The sequence below is a fragment of the Sphaerodactylus townsendi genome, linkage group LG05 (assembly GCF_021028975.2).
Source record: "Sphaerodactylus townsendi isolate TG3544 linkage group LG05, MPM_Stown_v2.3, whole genome shotgun sequence".
NCBI lineage: Eukaryota > Metazoa > Chordata > Lepidosauria > Squamata > Sphaerodactylidae > Sphaerodactylus > Sphaerodactylus townsendi.
In genome coordinates, this window is record NC_059429.1 from 3,942,119 (window position 1) to 3,964,173 (window position 22,055).

Here is a 22,055-nt window from a genome sequence, read left to right on the forward strand (position 1 = left end):
TGCTCCAGGGCTCGGAGGGTGAGTGATGGGGCTCCAGAGCGACCTGGCGGCAAGGCGCCAGGCCGTTCTGGGGCTTGGAAAGCCCCCTCACTCGCCCTCCCCTGGGGTGATGGGATTCAGCCAGTTCACCGAGCTAAGGACAAAGTTAGCTGAACTGGTGTGGGCTGGCTGAATCCCACCACTGCTGTTAGCCAAACTTGGCCAGTGATTTCTCACAATCCTTCACAGTGGTTGCCTTATTGTGTGTTTTTCCTATAATCCTTCACTGTAGTTCTGTTTATTATTTTATCTTATAAAATCTTGTCTTTATTATTTAATTGTATTCAAATTATTTTAGTTGTAGTTGTATTATGGTGAATCTCATTGGACATCTTTCCAGAAAGACCAGGTAAATCTGTTCAACAAGCATGTGTTTTCCTACGATCCTTCAGCTGAGTTCTGCCACTCCATAAATTCTCTGGTTGGAATGGATACAACTAGGAACCAACAGCAATGTAGGTCATATCTTTATGCAAATACATTCAAAATAATTTCAATCATTTTTAATTGGCCCATTGCCTTTTGTTGCACTTTTCCATAATACCTCTAGTTGGCAACAAGAAATATGGTGTCAAGGCTGATGTTTGCCTACCTACGTATAAAACGCCTTAATTAGTGCTAAAAATCTGCAGACGCTCACTTATCAATGAACAATAATTCCAAAGACAAAAGGATTGTTTTTAGATTACAGTCAGATTTTACAGCGGGTACCATCTCGAGAACTGGTGTGGTGTGGTGTGGTGTGGTGTCAACAGTGGCAGACTCTGATCTGGAGAACCGGGTTCAATTCACCAGTCCTCCGCACAAGAGAATCGGGGGCCAGTCCCAGTTCTCTCCGAACGCTCTCAGCCCACCTGGAAGCAGGCAACGGCAAACCCTCTCTGAACATCTCTTGCCTTGAAAACCGCATCAGGACTTAACAGCACTTCATTTACCGCACTACCTTGGAACTGGCGGTCCAATTTCTCAAGTGCCCTGTTTTTTTAAATCAATTACAAGATGCCAAATCAATCCAATTAACTGATTGGCAAGGTAATGTCTGAACAGGATTAAATGCCAAAAAAGGGCTGACATCAATCCATTGGACAAGATAACACAACACTGACACGACCCCAGCGCCGGACTAGAGCCGGTGCTCAGAGAGAACTCCCGAAGCAGCCCCAGCCCATATGGCCAGGGTGATTAAAGAGGACTTGACCTGGGGCGTACAGACTGCCGCGGTGGTTAAAAAGGCCCTGCAAAGACTGTACTATCTGAGACTGTTAAGGAAACAACAACTGAATATAAAACTCCTGGTGTCCTTTTACTGCTGTGCTATAGAGAGTGTCTGAACCTACTGCATCTGTGTATGGTTCTCCAGTTGCACAGTGGCAGATAGGAAGGAAGCTTTCCCAAAGGGGTATTACTGCTGCACGAGAGGATTAATAAGGCTGCCCTCTCTCCCTCCTTGGAAGAACTCTACGCCAATTCCGGAGAGCCTAAAGAAAGCCCTGAGTATTCACCGAGAGACCGGTCGCCTCCAGCTCACTTTCTTTTTGAACTGTGCCGCATCCGGCCAGGCGGTACAGGTCTATCAAGGCCCGAGGATAAAGAGGCTTGGGGACAGCCTCTAGAGCTGTAGCTATCTTACTAAACTCTGCGGCTTCCTGACTGATGTTTAAGAACAATGTAGGGATGGGTGGAGGAAGGGGAAAGTGAGGATGGGGTATGAGTCTGAAATTGTGTGCATCGAGGAATGCTGCTGTAAATTTCATTGTGCGTGCACAATGACAATAAAATGCTTATCCTTATGAGTATGATAGCTGTTTCTATATAACTCAAGGTCACGGCACTCCTGTCTTAAAATGACAGCTTGAGGAGTGAAGAACCAAAATCTATAATCACATTCAGAAGATCATGCAAAGAATGAATTTCCCAGCTACCGGAATCTGTTTAAGTTAGTACATTAACTATTATTTGTCTTCCCTACACAAAATGCACCCCCCAGCTTTCAGATCTGGCCTTTTGAGATTGATGACACATTGGTGGGATTATGTGAAACGACTTTTGCAGCTGAAACTTTTGCAGCTGAAACAGACAGCAGTGGCGTAGGAAGTTAAGAGCTCATGTATCTAATCTGGAGGAACCGGGTTTGATTCCCAGCTCTGCCGCCTGAGCTGTGGAGGCTTATCTGGGGAATTCAGATTAGCCTGTGCACTCCCACACGCGCCAGCTGGGTGACCTTGGGCTAGTCACAGCTTCTCGGAGCTCTCTCAGCCCCACCTACCTCACAGGGTGTTTGTTTTGAGGGGGGGAAGGGCAAGGAGATTGTAAGACCCTTTGAGTCTCCTGCAGGAGAGAAAGGGGATATAAATCCAAACTCCTCTTCTTCTTCTTCTTTTCTTAGGAGGGCAAAGGAAAGATGATAGTGTTACTTATGTTTGTAATGTTTTACAACAGCGCAGTCAGTAGGGTTGCCAGCTCTGGACTGGGAAATACCTTGAGATTTTGGTGGGACGTGAAGAGGGAGGGGAGGGAATTCAATGAGGTATCATGCCATAGAGTCTACCCTCCAGAGTGCCCATTTTCTCCAGATGAACTGATCCCTGTTGCCTGGAGATTGGTTGTAATAATGGGAGAACTCCAGCTACCCCGTGGAGATTGGCAGGTCTGTAGGCCAGCAAACACGTTGTAGAAAATAACTGCGAACAAAGAATGTGCAAACAAGTTGCCTCTTCTAGTACCAAGACGCTTAGCGAAAACCAGTCCAGGTCTCAACTTCCGAACGTATTCTTGGGCTCCTGAAACTTCGGAAGCTTTTATTGGCTGAAGTAGCAAGTAATTCATCAACATATAACCCAATGATTTTTTTACATCAAGGTTAACCATTATATATCGACAGTAATTCAGGTTTTCAATGCCAGATCAGTTTCTCAATTACTTTGTGGCATTCCTATAGGGATTAATTCATTTAACTCTAGTGTAGAATGCATCCAGGTACTTTTCCTTCGGTGATTTCAGGAGAACCAGTTGTGTGCCCCGTGCAGTGTTACGCCTTGAGACAAATCAAAGGCTGCTAGAAACCAGAGCTTGGTTAATAACCTTTGCGTTCTGTCTACGTCTGCATTTTAGATCTGACCCTACCAGCTATGTGACGTTCATATTCTCCAAGGATTCCTCCTCTAGCTGGTTACATTTGTTGAAGATAAGATTAAATTGACAGCATTTCTTATTATTCCTTCTTAACGTTATCAGAAACTTTGGCTCATTCCGCACATGCAGAATAATGCACTTCCAAACTGTTTTCAGTGCTCTTTGAAGCTGTGCGGAATGGCAAAATCCACTTGCAAACAGTTGTGAAAGTGGTTTGAAAACGCATTATTTTGCGTGTGCGGAAGGGGCCTCAGAGACAAACCTGAGCCAAAACCAGAGGCAGCAGGATGTGGAACCAGTGCGGTCCTGCCTCCAAGAGGACCTTCTGGTGCTGCAGGGAGCTTGGAAAAGGCCCTACCCACCCACCCACCTCCCCGCTGCCAAAAAGCCCCATTGTGCTGCCGGCAGGTGTCAGCTAAGGCGTGATCAGATTGTCCCAGGACTTCTTGGAAGTAGAAAAAAATAGAAAGAATTATGGATAGCATGATGAAGATAAAGATTGAAAAAATATGTGGAATTAGGAAGAAAGGTGATACTCAAATGGTATAGAACGCCAAATACAGCTAGCCTATATGATTAAGCCCAAAATGTTGGCACTGTGGAGAAAAAGGAGCATATTATACTCATATGTGAACACGCTCAATCGAACTGTGGAGCAATTTGGCTCCCAACTTCTGGCAACTGGAGAACAATTTCGCACTTTTTTAAAAAATCAAGAAGCCAAGCTTAGTCCTCAGCCTAATTCACAGTCCCTAGTATTTCAAAGGGAACAAATTGCTTTGCTTACTGATGATTTTGGATTGAATGTTAATCGCTGGGACACTTACCATTTGATTAAACAATCGCTCTGTTCTCTACTGCATTGCAAACCAGCTGAACTATACTTTTTAAAATTTGAGATGCTCCCCAAGATAGATCATTTTAAAAGACTTATTCTTACTTTTAAACAATCTAATATTCCTAACAGACTATTCATATGTGGACAGAATGTAAAGTGGTAAAAAAGTTTTGGGAAAACATTTTGAAATATGTAGAACAGTTAGTAAAAGTAAAAATTGATGTAAGCAATGATTTATTAATAGTGGGGATAATAAATGATACAAGAGTAAATAGAACTTTGGAAGCAATGTATAAAATAATGATCAGAGCAGCACACGCAGTGTTGGCGCTGGGCTGGAAAGATAACAAGAAATGGACAGTCTCAAAATGGTTAGAATATATTTGGGAACAAATACAGCTAGAAATTTTTGAGAGACTGGCAAAAAATACACTATGGCAAGAGAAATTAGAAGATATTATGAAATTATGGACATTGTATGAGAAATGGATGGAAGAAGCCAGATTTAATGAAGAACTATGGAACAAGAGAATAAGAAGAATGAACCTTCTGCTGCTTGCTTGAATAACCAATGAAAAGAAGGGGGGAGGGGGGAGAAGAAGAAGAAGAAGAAGAGTTTGGATTTATATCCCCCCTTTCTCTCCTGCAGGAGACTCAAAGGGGCTTACAATCTCCTTGCCCTTCCCCCCTCACAACAAACACCCTGTGAGGTAGGTGGGGCTGAGAGAGCTCCGAGAAGCTGTGACTAGCCCAAGGTCACCCAGCTGGCATGTGATGGAGTGCACAGGCTAATCTGAATTCCCCAGATAAGCCTCCACAACTCAAGCAGCAGAGCTGGGAATCAAACCCGGTTCCTCCAGATCAGAGTGCACCTGCTCTTAGCCACTACGCCACTGTATAGTTTGAATAAACATATTGAATGTAACAAATATAACAATATTCTATACAATAAAAAAATTATATATATATATAAAAAAGATTGTCCCAGGACCACAGGAGGTAGCAGGCAAAGGCATGTCAGACAGTCCAGAGTCAAGGCAGGTGGCAAGGAAAGGCGCAGTCAAACAGTCCAGAGTCAACACAGATAAGAAGGCCAGGCAGGCAGGACGGAAACCACAGTTCAGGGAGACCAGGTGCGCGGAGATTCTCAGCGAAGCACACTCCTGATTCCCAGGCAGAGCCAAGCCCAAGATAGGGCTTAAGTAAGGTGCCCCTGCTAACTGGGCCAGGGACTTAGGGACTTAGTCCTTCTCAGATGCAGATGCCTCCAGCTCACAGAGCCGCCTACCATGCGAAGCAGCAATACTAGCACTTCCACTTTTACGCTGTAGCTCAGCCTCTGTCTTTGCCTCCTTTGTGCAGGTGGCTCAGCTCATCCGAGATGCATCGTGGCTCTCCCAGGCAGAGGTGGAGAGGAGGAGGAGGAGAAGAGGAGGAGGAGGAGTTTGGATTTATATCCCCCCCCCCTTCCTCTCCTGCAGGAGACTCAAAGGGTCTTACAATCTCCTTGCCCTTCCCCCCTCACAACAAACACCCTGTGAGGTAGGTGGGGCTGAGAGAGCTCCGAGAAGCTGTGACTAGCCCAAGATCACCCAGCTGGCATGTGTGGGAGTGTACAGGCTATTCTGAATTCCCCAGATAAGCCTCCAAAGCTCAGGCGGCAGAACCAGGGGGCATACATTGAAAATGCTGGGGGGAAGAATTAGGACTAATAAAAGGAAACACTTCTTCACACAACGTGTGATTGGTGTTTGGAATATGTTGCCCCAGGAGGTGGTGATGGCCACTCACCTGGATAGCTTTAAAAAGGGCTTGGACAGATTTATGGAGGAGAAGTCGATTTATGGCTACCAATCTTGATCCTCTTTGATCTGAGATTGCAAATGCCTTAGCAGACCAGGTGCTCGGGAGCAGCAGCAGCAGCAGCAGAAGGCCCTTGCTTTCACCTCCTGCAGGTGAGCTCCCAAAGGCACTTGGTGGGCCACTGCGAGTAGCAGAGTGGTGGACTAGATGGACTCTGGTCTGATCCAGCAGGCTAGTTCTTATGTTCTTACAATAATGCTAGAAAAAATTAAAGGCAATAAGAAAAGAGGAAGCCCAACATGAGATGGGTTGACTCAATAAAGGAAGCTGTTAATGACAGGACATTTTGAAAGTTATTAGTTCAAAGAGTCTTCATAAGTCAGAAACAACTTGATGGCACATCACACACCACATCATTTAGGGTACCAGTTGATGCATCTCCCACGTGCCAAGCGGTCCTTATACAAATGGCTTTTCAGATTTGTGTAAAACACTGTAAGCACCACACAGCATGGTGTAGTGGTTAAGAGCAGGTGCACTCTAATCTGAGGAACCAGTTTGATTCCCCGCTTTGCTACTTGAGCTGTGGAGGCTTATCTGATGAACTCGATTAGCTTGTGCACTCCAGCACATGCCAGCTGGGTGACCTTGAGCTAGTCACAGTTTTCTCAGCCCCGCCTACCTCACAGGGTGTTTGTTGTGAAGGGAGAAGGGAAAGGAGATTGTAAGCCCCTTTGAGTCTCCTTACAGGAGAGGAAGGGGGGATATAAATCCAAACTCCTCCTCCTGCCGTTAATTTGTGAAACTCACTTCCACAGGATGTACCTACAAGTGGCTACTAGCATCTCAGTATAAAGAAAGGAATTAGACAAGTTCATGCAGTGGTTTAAGAGGAAGCACTCTTGGTAGCCAAATGAAGAAATTCTAAACCCTTTCCAGCCCCTTTAAGTCTTTCCCCACAGGAGTCCATAGCCTTTTCAACCAGTCCCGTGCCCCAAGGCAGCTATCTAGGCTGGCAAATTTATAGGGTCGGGAAGCACGTGAACATGTGCTCCAGCCGCACCAGTTGACTTGTTCTTCAGAAAAGCCCATTTGAGTGGCACAGAACAGGCATTTTTATACCTGTAAAAGCTCATAAGATATTTGGATCCAAGCCTAAGGTGACCAGATGGTCACCTTTGTGATCCGGGACGGGGAGAGGCTGACGCCGGGCCTTACGGAGCTTCTGGGGCTCGCCGTTTAGCCCTGTGACAGAGCGGCAGCGGCGAGCTTGAAACCCGTGCGCTCCTGCGGCTGCGTGCAGGGGAGGCTGCCGCACTGCCTTGCGCCCCCAAGGCAGTGCAGCAGCCTCCCCAAAATCGGGACAATTTGTCCAAAGGCGTGACGGTCCCGCCAAAAGCGGGACGGCTGGTCAGCCTATCCAAGCCTCCTACTGAACAGAAATATTTGCAAAATGGCCTCCATTGGAATAGCGTTCCCTTTCTCTCACCACAAGGGGGAGCATTTGCATCTTGGATGGGGGTAAAGAAGAATGCAGTTGTCCAGTTCTTTGTGGAGAGAGTAGTCAACGCCTTCCACATCTGCTAAGTGGGTCATGCATGGCGGCAGCGTGTCTGTATAGTCCTGACATTCTCACAAGCCAAGCTAGCTTCCACCTTGGGCCCCTGAAGGATCTTTCCCCCAAAAAATTCAGAAGTCCCAACTGGCCTTAATTTAGCAGTATATTCTCCATAAAATTTTGGCGCTGCTCATACCCATGGAGCGTTGTGGCAAACCTATGGCACTCCAGATGTTGATGGACTACAATTCCCATCAGCCCCTGCCAGCATGGCCGATTGGCCAGCTGCCTTTCCTCATAGGCAACCAGGACTTATGCCACCCAAAAGGACTTATGCCCCATGGGTAAGGTGACCAGATGGCCACCTTTGTGATCCGGGATGAGGAGGTGGCCGCGCGCGCGCGCGGGGGTGCGGCTGCAGAAGCGCACGGGCTTCTGGGGCTCGCCATTTGCCACCCTGTGACAGAGCATTAGGGTCCTCCTTTCCCCCCTTTTTGTATTTGGGGATAACATTAGCCCTCCTCCAGTCTACTGGGTCTTCTCCTGTTCTCCATGAGTTCTCAAAGATTACAGCAAGTGGTTCTGAGATTACTTCTGCCAGTTCTTTTAATTTGCTTTAGGATGTGGATCAAGACACAGGGGAAGACCTGAACCCCAACAGGCGTAGGAACCTGGTAGGAGAGGGACAAATTGTCCAAAGGCGTGACGGTCCCGCCCAAAGCGGGACGGCTGGTCAGCCTACCCAGGGGGGACTGTTGGGCAGCCAGGGAAGGCTTTTTTGGGAAGAGTTGCCTCCCCATGTCCCCAAATGTCTTCGGCTGTGGGTGGGGCTGCCCATCTTCTTCTGATCTCTTGGCTGCAGCCTTCCTTTTGGTTGATGGCGGAGCCAAGGAAGAGAAAGCCTTCAGCAATTTTGATTTCCTCATTATCTATAGCATAGATAGCACAGAGGAGCAGCAGTGGCGCAGTGGTTAAGAGCAGGTGCATTCTAATCTGGAGGAACCGGGTTTGATTCCCCGCTCTGCCGCCTGAGCTGTGGAGGCTTACCTGGGGAATTCAGATTAGCCTGTGCACTCCCACACACGCCAGCTGGGTGACCTTGGGCTAGTCATAGCTTGTTGGAGCTCTCTCAGCCCCACCCACCTTACAGGGTGTTTGTTGTGAGGGGGGAAGGGAAAGGAGGAGGAGGAGGAATTTGGATTTATATCCCCCCTTTCTCTCCTGCAGGAGACTCAAAGGGGCTTACAATCTCCTTGCCCTTCCCCCCTCACAACAAACACCCTGTGAGGTGGGTGGGGCTGAGAGAGCTCCGAGAAGCTGTGACTAGCCCAAGGTCACCCAGCCGGCATGTGTGGGATTGCACAGGCTAATCTGAATTCCCCAGATAAGCCTCCACAGCTCAGGCGGCAGAGCTGGGAATCAAACCCGGTTCCTCCAGATTAGATACACGAGCTCTTAACCTCCTACGCCACTGCTGCTCCTCACAGGGTGTTTGTTGTGAGGGGAGAAGGGAAAGAAGTTTGTCAGCCCCGTTGAGTCTCCTTACAGGAGAGAAAGAGGGGACATAAATCCAACTCCTCTTCTTCTTGAAATACCAGGATTGTGATGCAAACCCACCTCCATTCATCTCCTGCCTTGGAAATCCTACAAGGTTGCCATAAATCCGCTGTGACTTAGGGGCATTTTACATATAAATCCTCCTCCTCCTCCTTCTTCAAAGAGAGGTGAGACGAATTCTTGGAGAGAAGGCCCATCATTGGCCGCAGATAAGATGGCTAAATCTACCCTCTGTTTTTAGAGGCAGTCTACCAACTGGGGTATCTCACCCAGTGGCGGGGATCAGCCTGTTCGCACCAGTTTGATAGAACCAGTAGCTAATTTTTTGTCCAGTTCAGAGAGCTGGTTGCAATCCCACCACTGAGTGCTTTTGGAACCAGCTGTTAAATTATTTGACTCCCACCACTGATCCCACCCCTCAAAAAGTGAGGGAAAGGGGGAAAGTGTTCTGGTCCACATGTCAGATTGTGGTTCATATGGAGACGACAACTCTTGATTTCGAAATATCTCGAGATTTTCGGGAGGAGCCCCTGGAAGGTGGGGTGTAGAGAGGGAGCATGGAAGGGCCCCACGCCAAGCAGTCCACGCACCAAAGCAGGCATGTTCTGCAGAAGTGGAATAAATGTTCAATGAATAAACAACACACAAGCAATTTATGTTGTTTGTTTGGAGCTCCGGTTGCCAGCTCCAGTTTGGGAAATAACTGGAGATTTGGGGAGTGGGGCCTGAGGAGGGCAGAGTTTGGGGTGGGGAGAGACTTCAGTTGGGGGTCATGCCATAAAATCCACCTTCCAGAGTAGCCATTTTCTGCAAGTGAGCTGATTTCTGTCGCAATAATGGGAGATCTCCAGCTAACACCTGGAGGTTGGCAACCTTATTGGCAGATCAGGTGCAATTCGTGATGCAGCTGGCCTCCACGCAGGCCAGGGCCTTTACGGCCCTGGCCCCGGCCTGGTGGAACACTCTCCCTCCAGCTGTCCGGGCCCTGCGGGATCTCGGTGAGTTCCGCAGGGCCTGTAAGACCGAGTTGTTCCACCGGGCCTTTGGAGCAACCAGCCGCTGAGTATGGCGCCCCTGTTCAATTCCATCAAGATTATCCTCCTATGGAGGAGTCCGACTGCTCCCTAGGGGAGGGTTTTAAAGGAAAGGATTCTCCGGGTGCCTTTATTATGATATCCTCTCCCTCTGGCTAACCATGGTGCAGATAAGCCTTTCATCTCATCCGTCTGATAAGCTCTCACATTTCTTTCCACCTGAACCTTCTTCCCCAAGCCAACATTTAATGGATGCTCAGTGCTGAGACAGTCTTGTTGTGTAAAGTTCCTTACGTGTGGATGGTGATTACCAGCAACGCAGCAGGACCCTTGTGGGATTGAAGACAGAAGTCCCTACTTCTCCCCATCACAGATTTCACATCTTCCTGTAGGTTTCCTGGATAGGTGGGTATTATGGCCCACTTGCAAACAGTGAGGAATGTGGCCTGGTGAGCAGCCACAAACAGTGAGCAGCAGTGGCGTAGGAGGTTAAGAGCTCATGTATCTAATCTGGAGGAACTGGGTTTGATTCCCAGCTCTGCCGCCTGAGCTGTGGAGGCTTATCTGGGGAATTCAGATTAGCCTGTACACTCCCACACACGCCAGCTGGGTGACCTTGGGCTAGTCACAGCTTCTCGGAGCTCTCTCAGCCCCACCTACCTCACAGGGTGTTTGTTGTGAGGGGGGGAAGGGCAAGGAGATTGTCAGCCCCTTTGAGTCTCCTGCAGGAGAGAAAGGGGGGGGGGGAATATAAATCCAAACTCTTCTTCTTATGCAAGCAAGGCACCTGAAATTTCCCGGGTAGTCCACCTTGCAAAAAGTTGGGACCAAAACACCATCCCCACACCTATGGGGAGATTCTGATTTTTCAAAGAATCAAGACAGGAAGGGTTTAAGGTTTTTATTGTTCACATGGGAGACTCTTCCAACAGCGGCACGCCTTCAGCACAAAAACCAAACAGAAGACAAAAAGTCACCAACACCCGACTGCCGTCTGTTCGAAACAATCATTATAAGTTACAACAAAATTGTTCCCGGTTGCCATCTTAAAAAAAAAAATTTGCAGATTCTTTTTAAAAGGATAAAGCACTTTGATAACCACATTGACAAACCAACAAATGCAACAGTTATGTACAAGCAGCAAAGTATTGGAGTGAACTTAAGTCAATATGACTTAAAAAATAATGAGCACATTTTGGGGGCGGGGGGCGCCCAAAGAGACCCAAGGATCACCTGCAGTCAGTTTCAGAGACTTTTGGCCCCACTGAAGTACCTCCCATGGTAAGTCTTGGTCTTTTTGCTTTACCAAGCAATCGTCTTTTAAAAAATAAAAGGTGGCATACATCAAATTAGATTAAAATACAAATTTAAAAGGTAAAGACCCAGAGGTACCATTCAGTGCGACTGAGAGGGTGGGCTGGATCTCGCAGACGCCTTCACTAGCTGTGGCGCTGTGTGCCAGAAGAAAGCACCACAATCCTTTCTAACCCACAGAATCCTGCCTGGCGGCAGCACAACTAAAAGTCCCCCAAACAGTCAATCACTGAACTATAACGACTCGTGGGGAAGAGGATAATTTAGACTTTCAGCCTCTGGTTTCTCTGCTGCCTAAAGGCTGTTCCACTAGAAACAGGTGGACATCTCTAGGTAACCCCAAAGGGAGAGCCAATGCACAGAGGCTCATTGGGAGAGCCAATGCACAGAGGCCTACACAATCACAGCGCGACACCTGGCACTTTGCTAATTATTCTGATGGAAGCATCAGCTGGTGCGACCCCCGGAAACCTTCTACTTTGGAAAGGGACGCCACAAAAACAGGGGGCCACCTACTACAGTGAGAGTCGGTTCGTGAGGGGTAAGATCAGCCCACCGCACGATGGGTAGGTATGTCTTGAGCCCTCATCGAGGGAAATGTTGATGCTCAGCCCCTCTCCTTAGCCCCCCCCAAAAAACAAAACAAAGGAGAGTATTTAAAATCTGTAACAAACACCAGATCTGGAAGACCACCCTACCCAGCTGCCATGTGGCCTTTGTGCAAAAACCAGGACCCCAGAAGCCAGCTCAGCTCCCTCGAATCATCCCCCAGGTAGTTCTTCCTTCAAGGAAAACAGTCGCCATATTGCCCCACAGGCCACCATGAGGGGCGTCTCCTGCAAAGGAGCATCTCCTTTCCACGGTCTGAATACCAGAAAGAATCTGCAGAGTTCCCCGCTGAAGCCGACAGACCTTGCCTCTTGGAAGAGGCGGGAGTCAGAGGGACACCCAGTCTCCTGGGGCAACTCGTGCTTTTAGGACTCCACTCCTGGCTCCAGGGGCTGGATCTTCATGGTGGTTGATTTCAGGGGGTAATACCTCCCTTTCCAGGTCTTCCAGAAGATGCCCTGCTTCCTCTCGTGTCGCTGGCGTGGGATGGAGCGGAAGTATTTCCCATTGAGGTTGACGTGGCCACAGGTGCTAAACCACCAGCCGCCTGTGAAGGAAAGGAAGGGACCGTCAGTAAATTAGCCCTGGGCCACAACAAACAGGACACACAACCAACCAACAGGGCAGGACAGAGGGAAAGAAAGCTTTTAATCAGGCAGGCTAGGCAGCCACAATGGTAGGGTGGTAGTTCACCCAGGCCTGCCTTTTTTAGCTGCCTGAACCTTCCTTACCGCATTGTTTGGGTACAAAATTAGCTAAGGGAGGACCATGCATGCTGCTCATGAAGGAAGGAGACTGGACAAATGGACCAGAGAGGGATTTTCCAAAATCTTGTCCATTTCTTTGGATGTCAAAGCCGAACATAAGAACTAGCCTGCTGGATCAGACCAGAGTCCATCTAGTCCAGCTCTCTGCTACTCGCAGTGGCCCACCAGGTGCCTTTGGGAGCTCACAGGCAGGAGGTGAAAGCAATGGCCTTCTGCGGCTGCTGCTGCTCCCGAGCACCTGGACTGTTAAGGCATTTGCAATCTCAGATCAAGGGGGATCCAGATTGGTAGCCAAAGATCGACTTCTCCTCCAGAAATCTGTCCAAGCCCTTTTTAAAGCTATCCAGGTGAGTGGCCATCACCACCTCCTGGGGCAGCATATTCCAAACACCAATCATGCGTTGTGTGAAGAAGTGTTTCCTTTTATTAGTCCTAATTCTTCCCCCCAGCATTTTCAGTGTTCTAGTACTGTGAGAAATATTTCTCTCTGTCAACATGTTCTACCCCATGCATAATTTTATAGACTTATCATATCCCCCCTCAGACGTCTCCTCTCCAAACTCAAGAGTCCCAAACGTTGCAGCCTCTCCTCATAAGGAAGGTGCTCCAGTCCCTCAATGATCCTCGTTGCCCTTCTCTGCACTTTTTCTATCTCTTCGATATCCTTTTTGAGATGTGGCGACCAGAACTGGACACGGGACTCCAAGTGCGGTCGCACCACGACCGCAAGATCATAAGCAGTGGACTAAGATCATAAGCAGTGAACTAGAACTGACCAACAAGTTCAGTCTGGCCTAACAGCCCGTTTTGAACCATTCCCACAGGAAGCCTCTCTCTCTCTTTAGCTTAAATCCAATGAATCAGGCCGCCTCCAAATGGAAAGGCCCCACCGTGTATGAGCTGTGTATGACCTTCTTGTAGAAGTCAGGGGGGCTGCGTCTGGATCAAACCAAGAGTTCATGTAGCCCAGCATCCTAGTTCCAATACCACATTCCAAACTACATGTCTCCAGGAAGTAGACAAGCAAAGCATAAAGGCAACACTCACAATTCGAGGTAGACTGCCTCTAAACATAGATGTCCCACTTAAGCATTCTAGCCCAGCGCCCTTGTAGGAAGTCTGCTGCTACAGGAATGTGTCTAATCCTCCTTCAAGGGCATCTAAGATCACTGGCGATCGCCACAACTCACGGCTACCAAATCCCACAATTATGCATCCCACAAAGAAACCTTTTGTATAACTTGTCAGCAGGTTCAGTTAAAAATAATTTCATTGCATAATGTGATTTCAGTTCAGTTTAAGTCAGCAGGGAGAAGGCAGGTTCGCCTGCATTTGGGTGCATCCAGGGGGAAACAAATCCAGATCTCACATCTATTTGTACAGCCACACAAGTTCACTCTTCCTATATGCCACTCACACAGCGGAGAAGCGTGGCTTCCTATCGGAACTTTGATTTTTTTTCTTCTTAAAGTTTCCAGTCTTCAAAGTAGTGTCAAATGTAGAGTCATAAACAATAGTGTCAAAAGCAGTGGCGTACCAGGCCTAAATCCAAATCCAAAACCTTTATTAGGCATAAAACCGGTGTGTGTCCAGAATTCCAGATACAAGAAGATCATTATTGCGCAACTTGCAGTACACAGAGTAAAAATATAGCAACAGCTTCAGAGATTTCAACATTAGCGTTATTTAGAAGCTTAGCCATTTTTATCTTATCAGAAAGGAGCATAAATCCTGTTGGTAGTACAGTTCTCAAATCAGTTCTGATGTTGTTGTATTTTGAGAAGTGAAGCGGAATATGAGAAAGTGAATCAGTTGTATCAGGACAAAATCGACAGCCACGCTCATTTTGTGGAATACTAGAGAAGCGACCTTGAAGATGTACTGACGGAAAAGAGTTACACCTGGCTCTAGTCATGACCCATCTGCAACGGTAATTAACAAGTTGTTCCAGGTATATAGCAGGGCTAGATTTCTGAGGGATAATCCCAAAGAATATTGGAGAGCAAGAGCTTTGCGCTTTGCTCAGGAGAAATTGATATTCTTGATCGAATAATCTAGTCTTTAAGCGATGGTAAATCTCCGGAGTGGTATTTGTAGGGCCTCCCAAGAGAAGACCAGGCCTAAATGACGCAGGGGCATGACCGGCTTTCCCCCACACCGTGCCCCACTTACAGGAGCAGGGCAGGTGAGGGCAGGGCTCGGACAGGCAGGGTTCGGACGGGCGCTGCGGTGGCAGGCCAGCTCTTGGGCCCTTGGGAACCAGCCTACAGGGAGGCCAGAGGGGTGGGGCGGCGGGCCGCAGGCCAGCTCCTGCTCTCCCTGGAGTGGGTGGGAGCTGGCCTGCAGCTGCAGAGAACAGCTCAACCAGTGAGCAGCGCCCTGGCACGGGGGGAGCGACTGGGCACCGGCTGGGTTGCTATGCCACGGGAGAGGCCAGGCACGGGGAACTGGCTGGCGCCCGACACCCCTTACATGACAAAACGGCAGGCACCCAGGGGCATGGGATACCCTTTGTGCCCATTAGCAGTAGCCACTGGTTAAAAGCAACCAAGCTTCCTGTTTTCTCTTTGCAGCCCAATCTAGTACCCATCGTTCTCTTCCTCCCCTCCTGTGGACTTGAGAGCCTGCTGGCCGAGTGCTGTAAACTGGTCTACTAAACCAAGGGCATCACCGAGGAAGGGGTGGAGGAGAGAATGATCGCCCGTTACCAGAACTGACCTGAGAGATGTTTGGCACAATTAGCGTCCCCCTTGAGGTCGTGATCCTGATCCCGTGTAGAGAAGGGAAGATGGGGGAAGTCGCCCATGGCGTTCTCTAGCTCCCCCAGGACAGGGCCCAGGAGGCTCAGTGTGTAAGCAGTGTCTTCTCCTCCCAGCCTGAAAAGAAACTGGACCACCTGGGAATTCCCTTCCCAGTCCTGCATCTCAATGATCAGACGGAACATCCCTTCTTGCACGATCTGGTGGATCTTGTCCAAGCCGAGCCAGAAGTCTCCTGGAAAGGGAACAAAGAAGTTGATCTGAGATTGCAAATGCCTTAACAGTCCAGGTACTCGGGAGCAGCAGCAGCAGCAGCAGCCCATTGCTTTCACATCCTGCCTGTGAGCTCCCAAAGGCGCCTGGTGGGCCACTGCGAGTAGCAGAGAGCTGGACTAGATGGACTCTGGTCTGATCCAGCTGGCTTGTTCTTATGTTCTTATGACCTTTGCTCAGTGTGTTTTCATGGATGGTCATTAAAGGACCATTAAAAGTCACCCCACCATCAAAAGGTAGGTTAAGGATTAGACTCCGAGGGTCTGTTCTGCTCTGTGAGCCTTTTGTGGGCAAAGAAGATTTGCCAGGCCCCACATTTGCTGAGGTATGGTCACATTGTCATAATTAACTCAATTTATAAACCGCTCTCCCCATAAAACGGCCTCAGAGCAGCGTACAAAAATTAATTAACAATTAAAATCAACAACTTAAAATATCCATATGATGGCACCCATCTACCATGTTTCCCCGAAAATAAGACAGTGTCTTATATTAATTTTTGCTCCCAAAGATGTGCTATGTCTTGTTTTCAGGGGATGTCTTTTTTTTCTGTGTTCTGTTCGTCGGGCATGCTTCCAAACAAAAACTTTGCTACGTCTTACTTTCGGGGGATGCCTTATATTTCGCACTTCAGCAAAACCTCTACTACGTCTTATTTTCCGGGGATGTCTTATATTCAGGGAAACAGGGTATATGTCCTGGGACTTAGAAATCAAACATTGTAATTTTGGGTTGCCACGGTGGGAAACCACCGGCTGCGTACCACTCATATTTCCGAAGCCGTTCCGATAGGCCTCCCACAGCTGGTCAAAATCGACAGATCCGTCCCGACGCCTCTGAATCACTGTCCAGCTGCCACCACCTGTAGCCAGAAAAGAGCGACTGGGTTGCATCGCTGCCCCACAGACACCCACAAGGGGTGTCTGATTATCCTCCCCCCCCTTTTGACCTCATCCCCAATTGTGACCTTTCCTCATTGATTTGCATTTGGGAGGTATGACAAAAAAAATTCCAGACACCAAAAAGGTACAACGGCAGGGGAGATGTTTTGCATTCTGAAAGCCCGGGACTCAATCTCCGGAAGAAGGAGAGTTCGGATTTGTATCCTGCTATTTTCAACCTTCAGGGGTCTCAAAGCAGCTTTGGACCAAAGCCTGAATGCATCTAAGTGTATTCTGTTTGATATGTAACCTGGTTGATATGTAGGTTGATTGATGTGTAGAAGAAGGGAAGAAGAGTTTGGATTTATATCCCCCCTTTCTCTCCTGTAGGAGACTCAAAAGGGCTTACAATCTCCTTGCCCTTCCCCCCTCACAACAAACACCCTGTGAGGTGGGTGGGGCTGAGAGAGCTCCCAAGAACTGTGACTAGCCATAGGTCACCCAGCTGGCATGTGTGGGAGTGTACAGGCTAATCTGGTTCCCCAGATAAGCCTCCACTGCTCAGGCAGCAGAGAAGGGAATCAAACCCAGTTCTCCAGATTAGAGTGCCCCTGCTCTTAACCACTACACCATGCTGGCTCTGTTCTCTCTCCTTCATATACCTTCTCTCTTGATGTTTATAGCTTTGACACCGTATGTAGATAAATAGGCAAATAACCCTGAGAAGTCTCCCAGCTTCGGGCAACAGGATGTCCTTTGGAGCACAGGGGGAAGGCTTAGCAGGGGGCATATCTTTGCTCTCTTGCATCCTTGAGACGCCTATGCCTTCTAAACAACACCTTCTCTGGGGAAATGGGAGTGGGTTGGAACAGGGATAAAATAGCCTAGGGAAGGCAGGTTCCACAGAACTGGCTTTCTCAAGCTAGGGAGTTGTTGCCTTCAATAAACACTTCTGATCAAGAATCCAGGGTCCGTTTATTGGTCTAAGGTCCGAGACCTAACAATTATCAACTCCTTCCCTTCCTCTCTCCACAACAGGCACCTTCTGAGGTAGCTGGGGCTGAGAGAGTTCTGAAAGAACTGCGACTGGCCCAAGGTCACCCAGCAGGCTTTCTGCAGAGGAGTGGGGAAACAAATGCAGATCACCAAATAAGAGGAGCGGGGAATCAAACCCGGTTCTCCAGATTAGAGTCCTGCTGCTCATGTGGAGGAGTGGGGAATCAAACCCGGTTCCCCAGATTAGAGTCCACTGCTCTTAACCATTACACCGTGCCAGCGAGAGAATCTCAGGTTTTGGCAAAGACCTTTCTCTGGTAAGGACAACAGGGACAGATTGGGGTCTGATGCTCTAAAGCAGACTCAAATATTCCCCTCCAGACACCATGTTGGAGGGGAATGGAATCATCTCCTAAGGGGCTTTAGAGAGGGCTTCATTATGGGGAGCTGTTCGAGAAGCAGATGGAAAGCTGAGAATGATGAGATTCAGGAGGTGTCAGACTAGGGAATATGAGCCATGAGCCTTGAGGCATTTGCATCTGAACGCCCAAAGTATGGGGAACAACAGGAGGATCTAACATTTATAACCCAGATGGAGGGATATGATTTAGAAGGCATTATGGAGAGAGATGAGTCTCATGTTTGAAAAGAATGGCAAGAGTCTTGATAGGACTGTATGGTGCTAAAGGGCATAACTAACAGGCAATATTAAATTCTTGGAGACTTCGTAGCAGCCAGAGTTTTCAGAGCCGACTGCAGCCCCTAACGGTTTTAAACCATTGCCATTCAAACAAACCCCTGTTTGGCACAATCAAAACAAACCTCTGTTTGGCACAAACCTCTGTTTGGCACAATCAAAATACACATGTGCTTCCAAAACGTTTGGCACAATTTTGGAAGCTTTCCATCTGCTTCCCAAACAGCTCCCCATTATGAAGCGCTCTCTACTGGATCTGTGTATGTTAATTGTGCCAAACATTTTGGAAGCACAGACATATGGAATTTATGTTCCACTAGCCTTGAAGTTTGTTCGAGTCAGATGCACATCCAGGTTCTGGTTAGCTTAGTGGACTTTTATTGTATTACACAGGATCTTTGTTGTGTACTGCCCAGGAATTTTATCAGTGTTATTAGGGTCTGTACTTCAGACTCCTTGTGGTGCTGTTGTATTGTTTATGGTTTTGGACACGTATTATAACAAAAACTTCATCTGAAAATAGACAGCCATTACTGCAAGACTTCTTCAGTGTAATTTCTGTTGGGTAAGACTGTATGATAAGCATGATGGTCCCGTGGAACGTGTCCAGGTAAAAATAAGGGACAGATGGACCAGTGCTATTGTAGCTGCATTTGTTACAGACTGCCAGTTTATGGAGAAGAGGACAATATTCTCCCCTTGGGACAGATGGCCAATGTGTCCAAACAATGTGAACACCCTACACCAGAGACAGAAGAGATTTTCAGCACCTAGCCCAGGGGTGTGCAACCTGCGGCTCTCCAGATGTTCATGGACTACAAATCCCATCAGCCAATTGGCCATGCTGGCAGAGGCTGATGGAAATTGTAGTCCATGAACATCTGGAGAACCACAGGTGGCACACCCCTGACCTAGCCCGTCTCAATATTTTGCCTCTGGCCCTGGAGAGCAGCAGCTAATAGCCACATTTTTATCCCCTCTCCGACAAATCTCTTGGTGGGAGTGGGAGGGATTTGAACCCAAACCCTCCAGCCTGGTGCCGGCTGCTGACCCTCCACTTGCCCACCCCCACCAGTCCGTTACCTGAAGCCAGGTCGCAAAAGACTTCAAAAGGCTTGGAGCCAGGAGGTTGGATCTGGAACACCCCACTGCCCCGTTCTCCTTCCAGATAAAGCTGGCGGCAGCCTTCGGGGACCTCTGCAACAAAGGAGAAAGGGGTTCAGCTAAAGCCCCATGTAAAGCAGTATTTTTTTTTAAAAGCCTGAATCTTAAAACTTCACTAAAACCTTTTCCAGGCAGTGGAAACCAATGTGAACAATACCCTTGTCGGGTAGCGCAGTTTGGTTCATTCACACAGAGTTATATGATGCTCATTCACACGTCTTTGTTCACACGCAGCTACCTAAAGCTTAACAAGTTCTGAACCCAACAGAACATTCTATGTTCAGGGGTAGTGTACCTCTAAATCCCGAGCAAGAAGAGGAGGGCAGTGGCGTAGGAGGTTAAGAGCCCGTGTATCTAATCTGGAGGAACCGGGTTTGATTCCCCGTTCTGCCGCCTGAGCTGTGGAGGCTTCTCTGGGGAATTCAGATTAGCCTGGACACTCCCACACACTCCAGCTGGGTGACCTTGGGCTAGTCACAGCTTCTCGGAGCTCTCTCAGCCCCACCTACCTCACAGGGTGTTTGTTGTGAGGGGGGAAGGGCAAGGAGATTGTAAGCCCCTTTGAGTCTCCTACAGGAGAGAAAGGGGGGATATAGGTAAATCCAAGCTCTTCTTCTTCTTGCTTTCCAACATGGCTCTTGTGATTCACAGAAGTATCACGTGGGGTGTGTCGACGTGTTCTTTATCATCACCCTACCCTCCTAAATATCCACTGGGTGTTTACAGAAAGCAAGGTGTTATAGGGAAGACATTGCTCTGCCTTTGGGGAGGATTATCGTTCAATAGTGTTAGCAACAGCACTTCAAAGGAGGACAGAACTCTTAACCTCGTATTATTTATTATTATTATTATTTATTTAATTTGGTATACCGCCCAATCCCCGGAGGGCTCTGTATTCACAAACGGAGCGTGTAACACTGAATAACTCAGACATGCACACATGTTAAAATTGGATCTGCAGCAGAATTCATAAAAAGCTGGTTTGGGGGTTGATTACTAGGTTCAGCGAAGACCACACCAGCAAGTCTAATCTAATTAGGAGTTCACTTAATGTCCTCTTTTAATTCTGCTCCTGTTCACAGCACTGTTGGCTTTTCAGCAAAGTGCCCCCCCCCCCCCCCCACTGTTTTGGGCATTCTCAAGAACCATGAGTGACTGTTTCTCCAAAAAAAATTACTGCATAAGGACATGCAAGGGGGTCAAATTAATTCAAATAAAAGATTAACTATTTCTGAGCTATCCGCTGGACGGGGATCAGATTTAGGCTGGGAAGGATTCTCTGTTCTCTTAAGCCCCAATAAGATAGGCTGGTGCTGGAGATGCAGGGGTGGGCAACCTATGGCACTCCAGGTGTGCATGGGCTGGAATTCCCATCAGCCCCTGCCAGCATCGCCAATTGGCCATGCTAGCAAGGGCTGGTGGGAATTCCAGTCCATGAACATCTGGAGTGCCATAGGTTGGCCACCCCTGGAAGAGTCTTTTGGAGGTACTAGCCACTCAGAGCAAGTTGAAACACCTCCCTCGGCTACCAAGACTCGAAGGGAGGCCATTTCCCCTGGAACCAGAGCACCTGGCTGACTCTGGGGCTACCTGCGCAGGGACCCCCACACTTGGCATCTAGCAACTGCCTGGACTTTGCTCCCAAACATGCCAGCGACTGCCAGCAAGATGCTCCTTTGTCAGACTGGTAAAAGTCCATTTGGCAGCACATGAAGAAAGCGCGTGCCCCACCTGGGCCTGGTGCGGAAAACAGAAACGTGTCGTGGGACTTTGCCCCACGGGGAAGAACAGCCCAGCAGCCTTCGAGCAACACAGGTGGACACGGGCCCCTCTCCGAGAGACAAAGAGAGGCTGTGTGAGGCGGAAGGACCGGAGTCATCAGGGCTCAAACCTCCTCCCGCCGGCTGCAATAAATTTAGAAGTTATTCTCAAAACAGCTGCCGGTGGCAGGAGGCCAAAGAAAGAGCACAGGGCAGGGGAAACAAGAGGAGGGCGGAGAGAGACATTCAAGTGTAAACATGAACTTTCCCCCAATTCCTCAGCCTTGAATGGGTGGAGGCGGGGAAAGGAGGAGCGCATGAATACCGCAGCAGTGCGCTGCCTGTCTTGCCTCACTCTGGCTCTCAGGAGACGTGACACATTTCACACAAGCAAGCGGGATTTCCCATCCTGGAAGGAGAACGATGAACAATCCATGCTTCAAGGGAATCGGCGATCCCTAAACTAGGTCCTTTCAGTGCAGTTGGACGTTGAAAGTTTGCCTATATAGTAACCATGAAAGTAAGATACAGTCCTCAAAATTTTTAAAAGACATTATTTGGAGAACACTGACCGCTGGAAAGATGCCGCGGTGCTTGCAAAGGGAAGGAGTCCATTGTTTCTTGTTTGCAAAAGCAAACAGTATTTGAAACAAAATTGTTTGCGGTTCATCAGATAGTTTAATATATCAGGAACTGATCCAAAGCTGAGCAGCCTTTACGAAAGCCAGCCTGTTCATCTTCCAGTAAGTTTTATCTATCCAATCACTCAAGGATATTTAGTATACAGTTTGCTCACATCATTGAATAAGCTGATCAGTCCCTATTTAAAAACGGGGACTATAATTGTGGCACTCCAATCAGCTGGGATACAGGC

At 48.2% G+C, this 22,055-nt stretch overlaps 1 protein-coding gene across 1 annotated transcript in view; it reads right to left on the minus strand.

The window, feature by feature from the left end:
- Positions 1-10,847: 10,847 nt before the first annotated feature.
- ANGPTL4 (angiopoietin like 4) overlaps positions 10,848-22,055 on the minus strand; it is a 14,829-nt gene continuing 3,621 nt past the window's right edge. The window contains exons 2-5 of the mRNA XM_048496601.1: positions 19,341-19,454; positions 16,447-16,545; positions 15,370-15,645; positions 10,848-12,431 (exon numbers count right to left, since the gene is read on the minus strand). Of these exons, the coding sequence (XP_048352558.1) occupies positions 12,250-12,431; positions 15,370-15,645; positions 16,447-16,545; positions 19,341-19,454 (671 nt within the window). The 3' untranslated portion in view covers positions 10,848-12,249. The remainder of the gene's footprint in view (positions 12,432-15,369; positions 15,646-16,446; positions 16,546-19,340; positions 19,455-22,055) is intronic.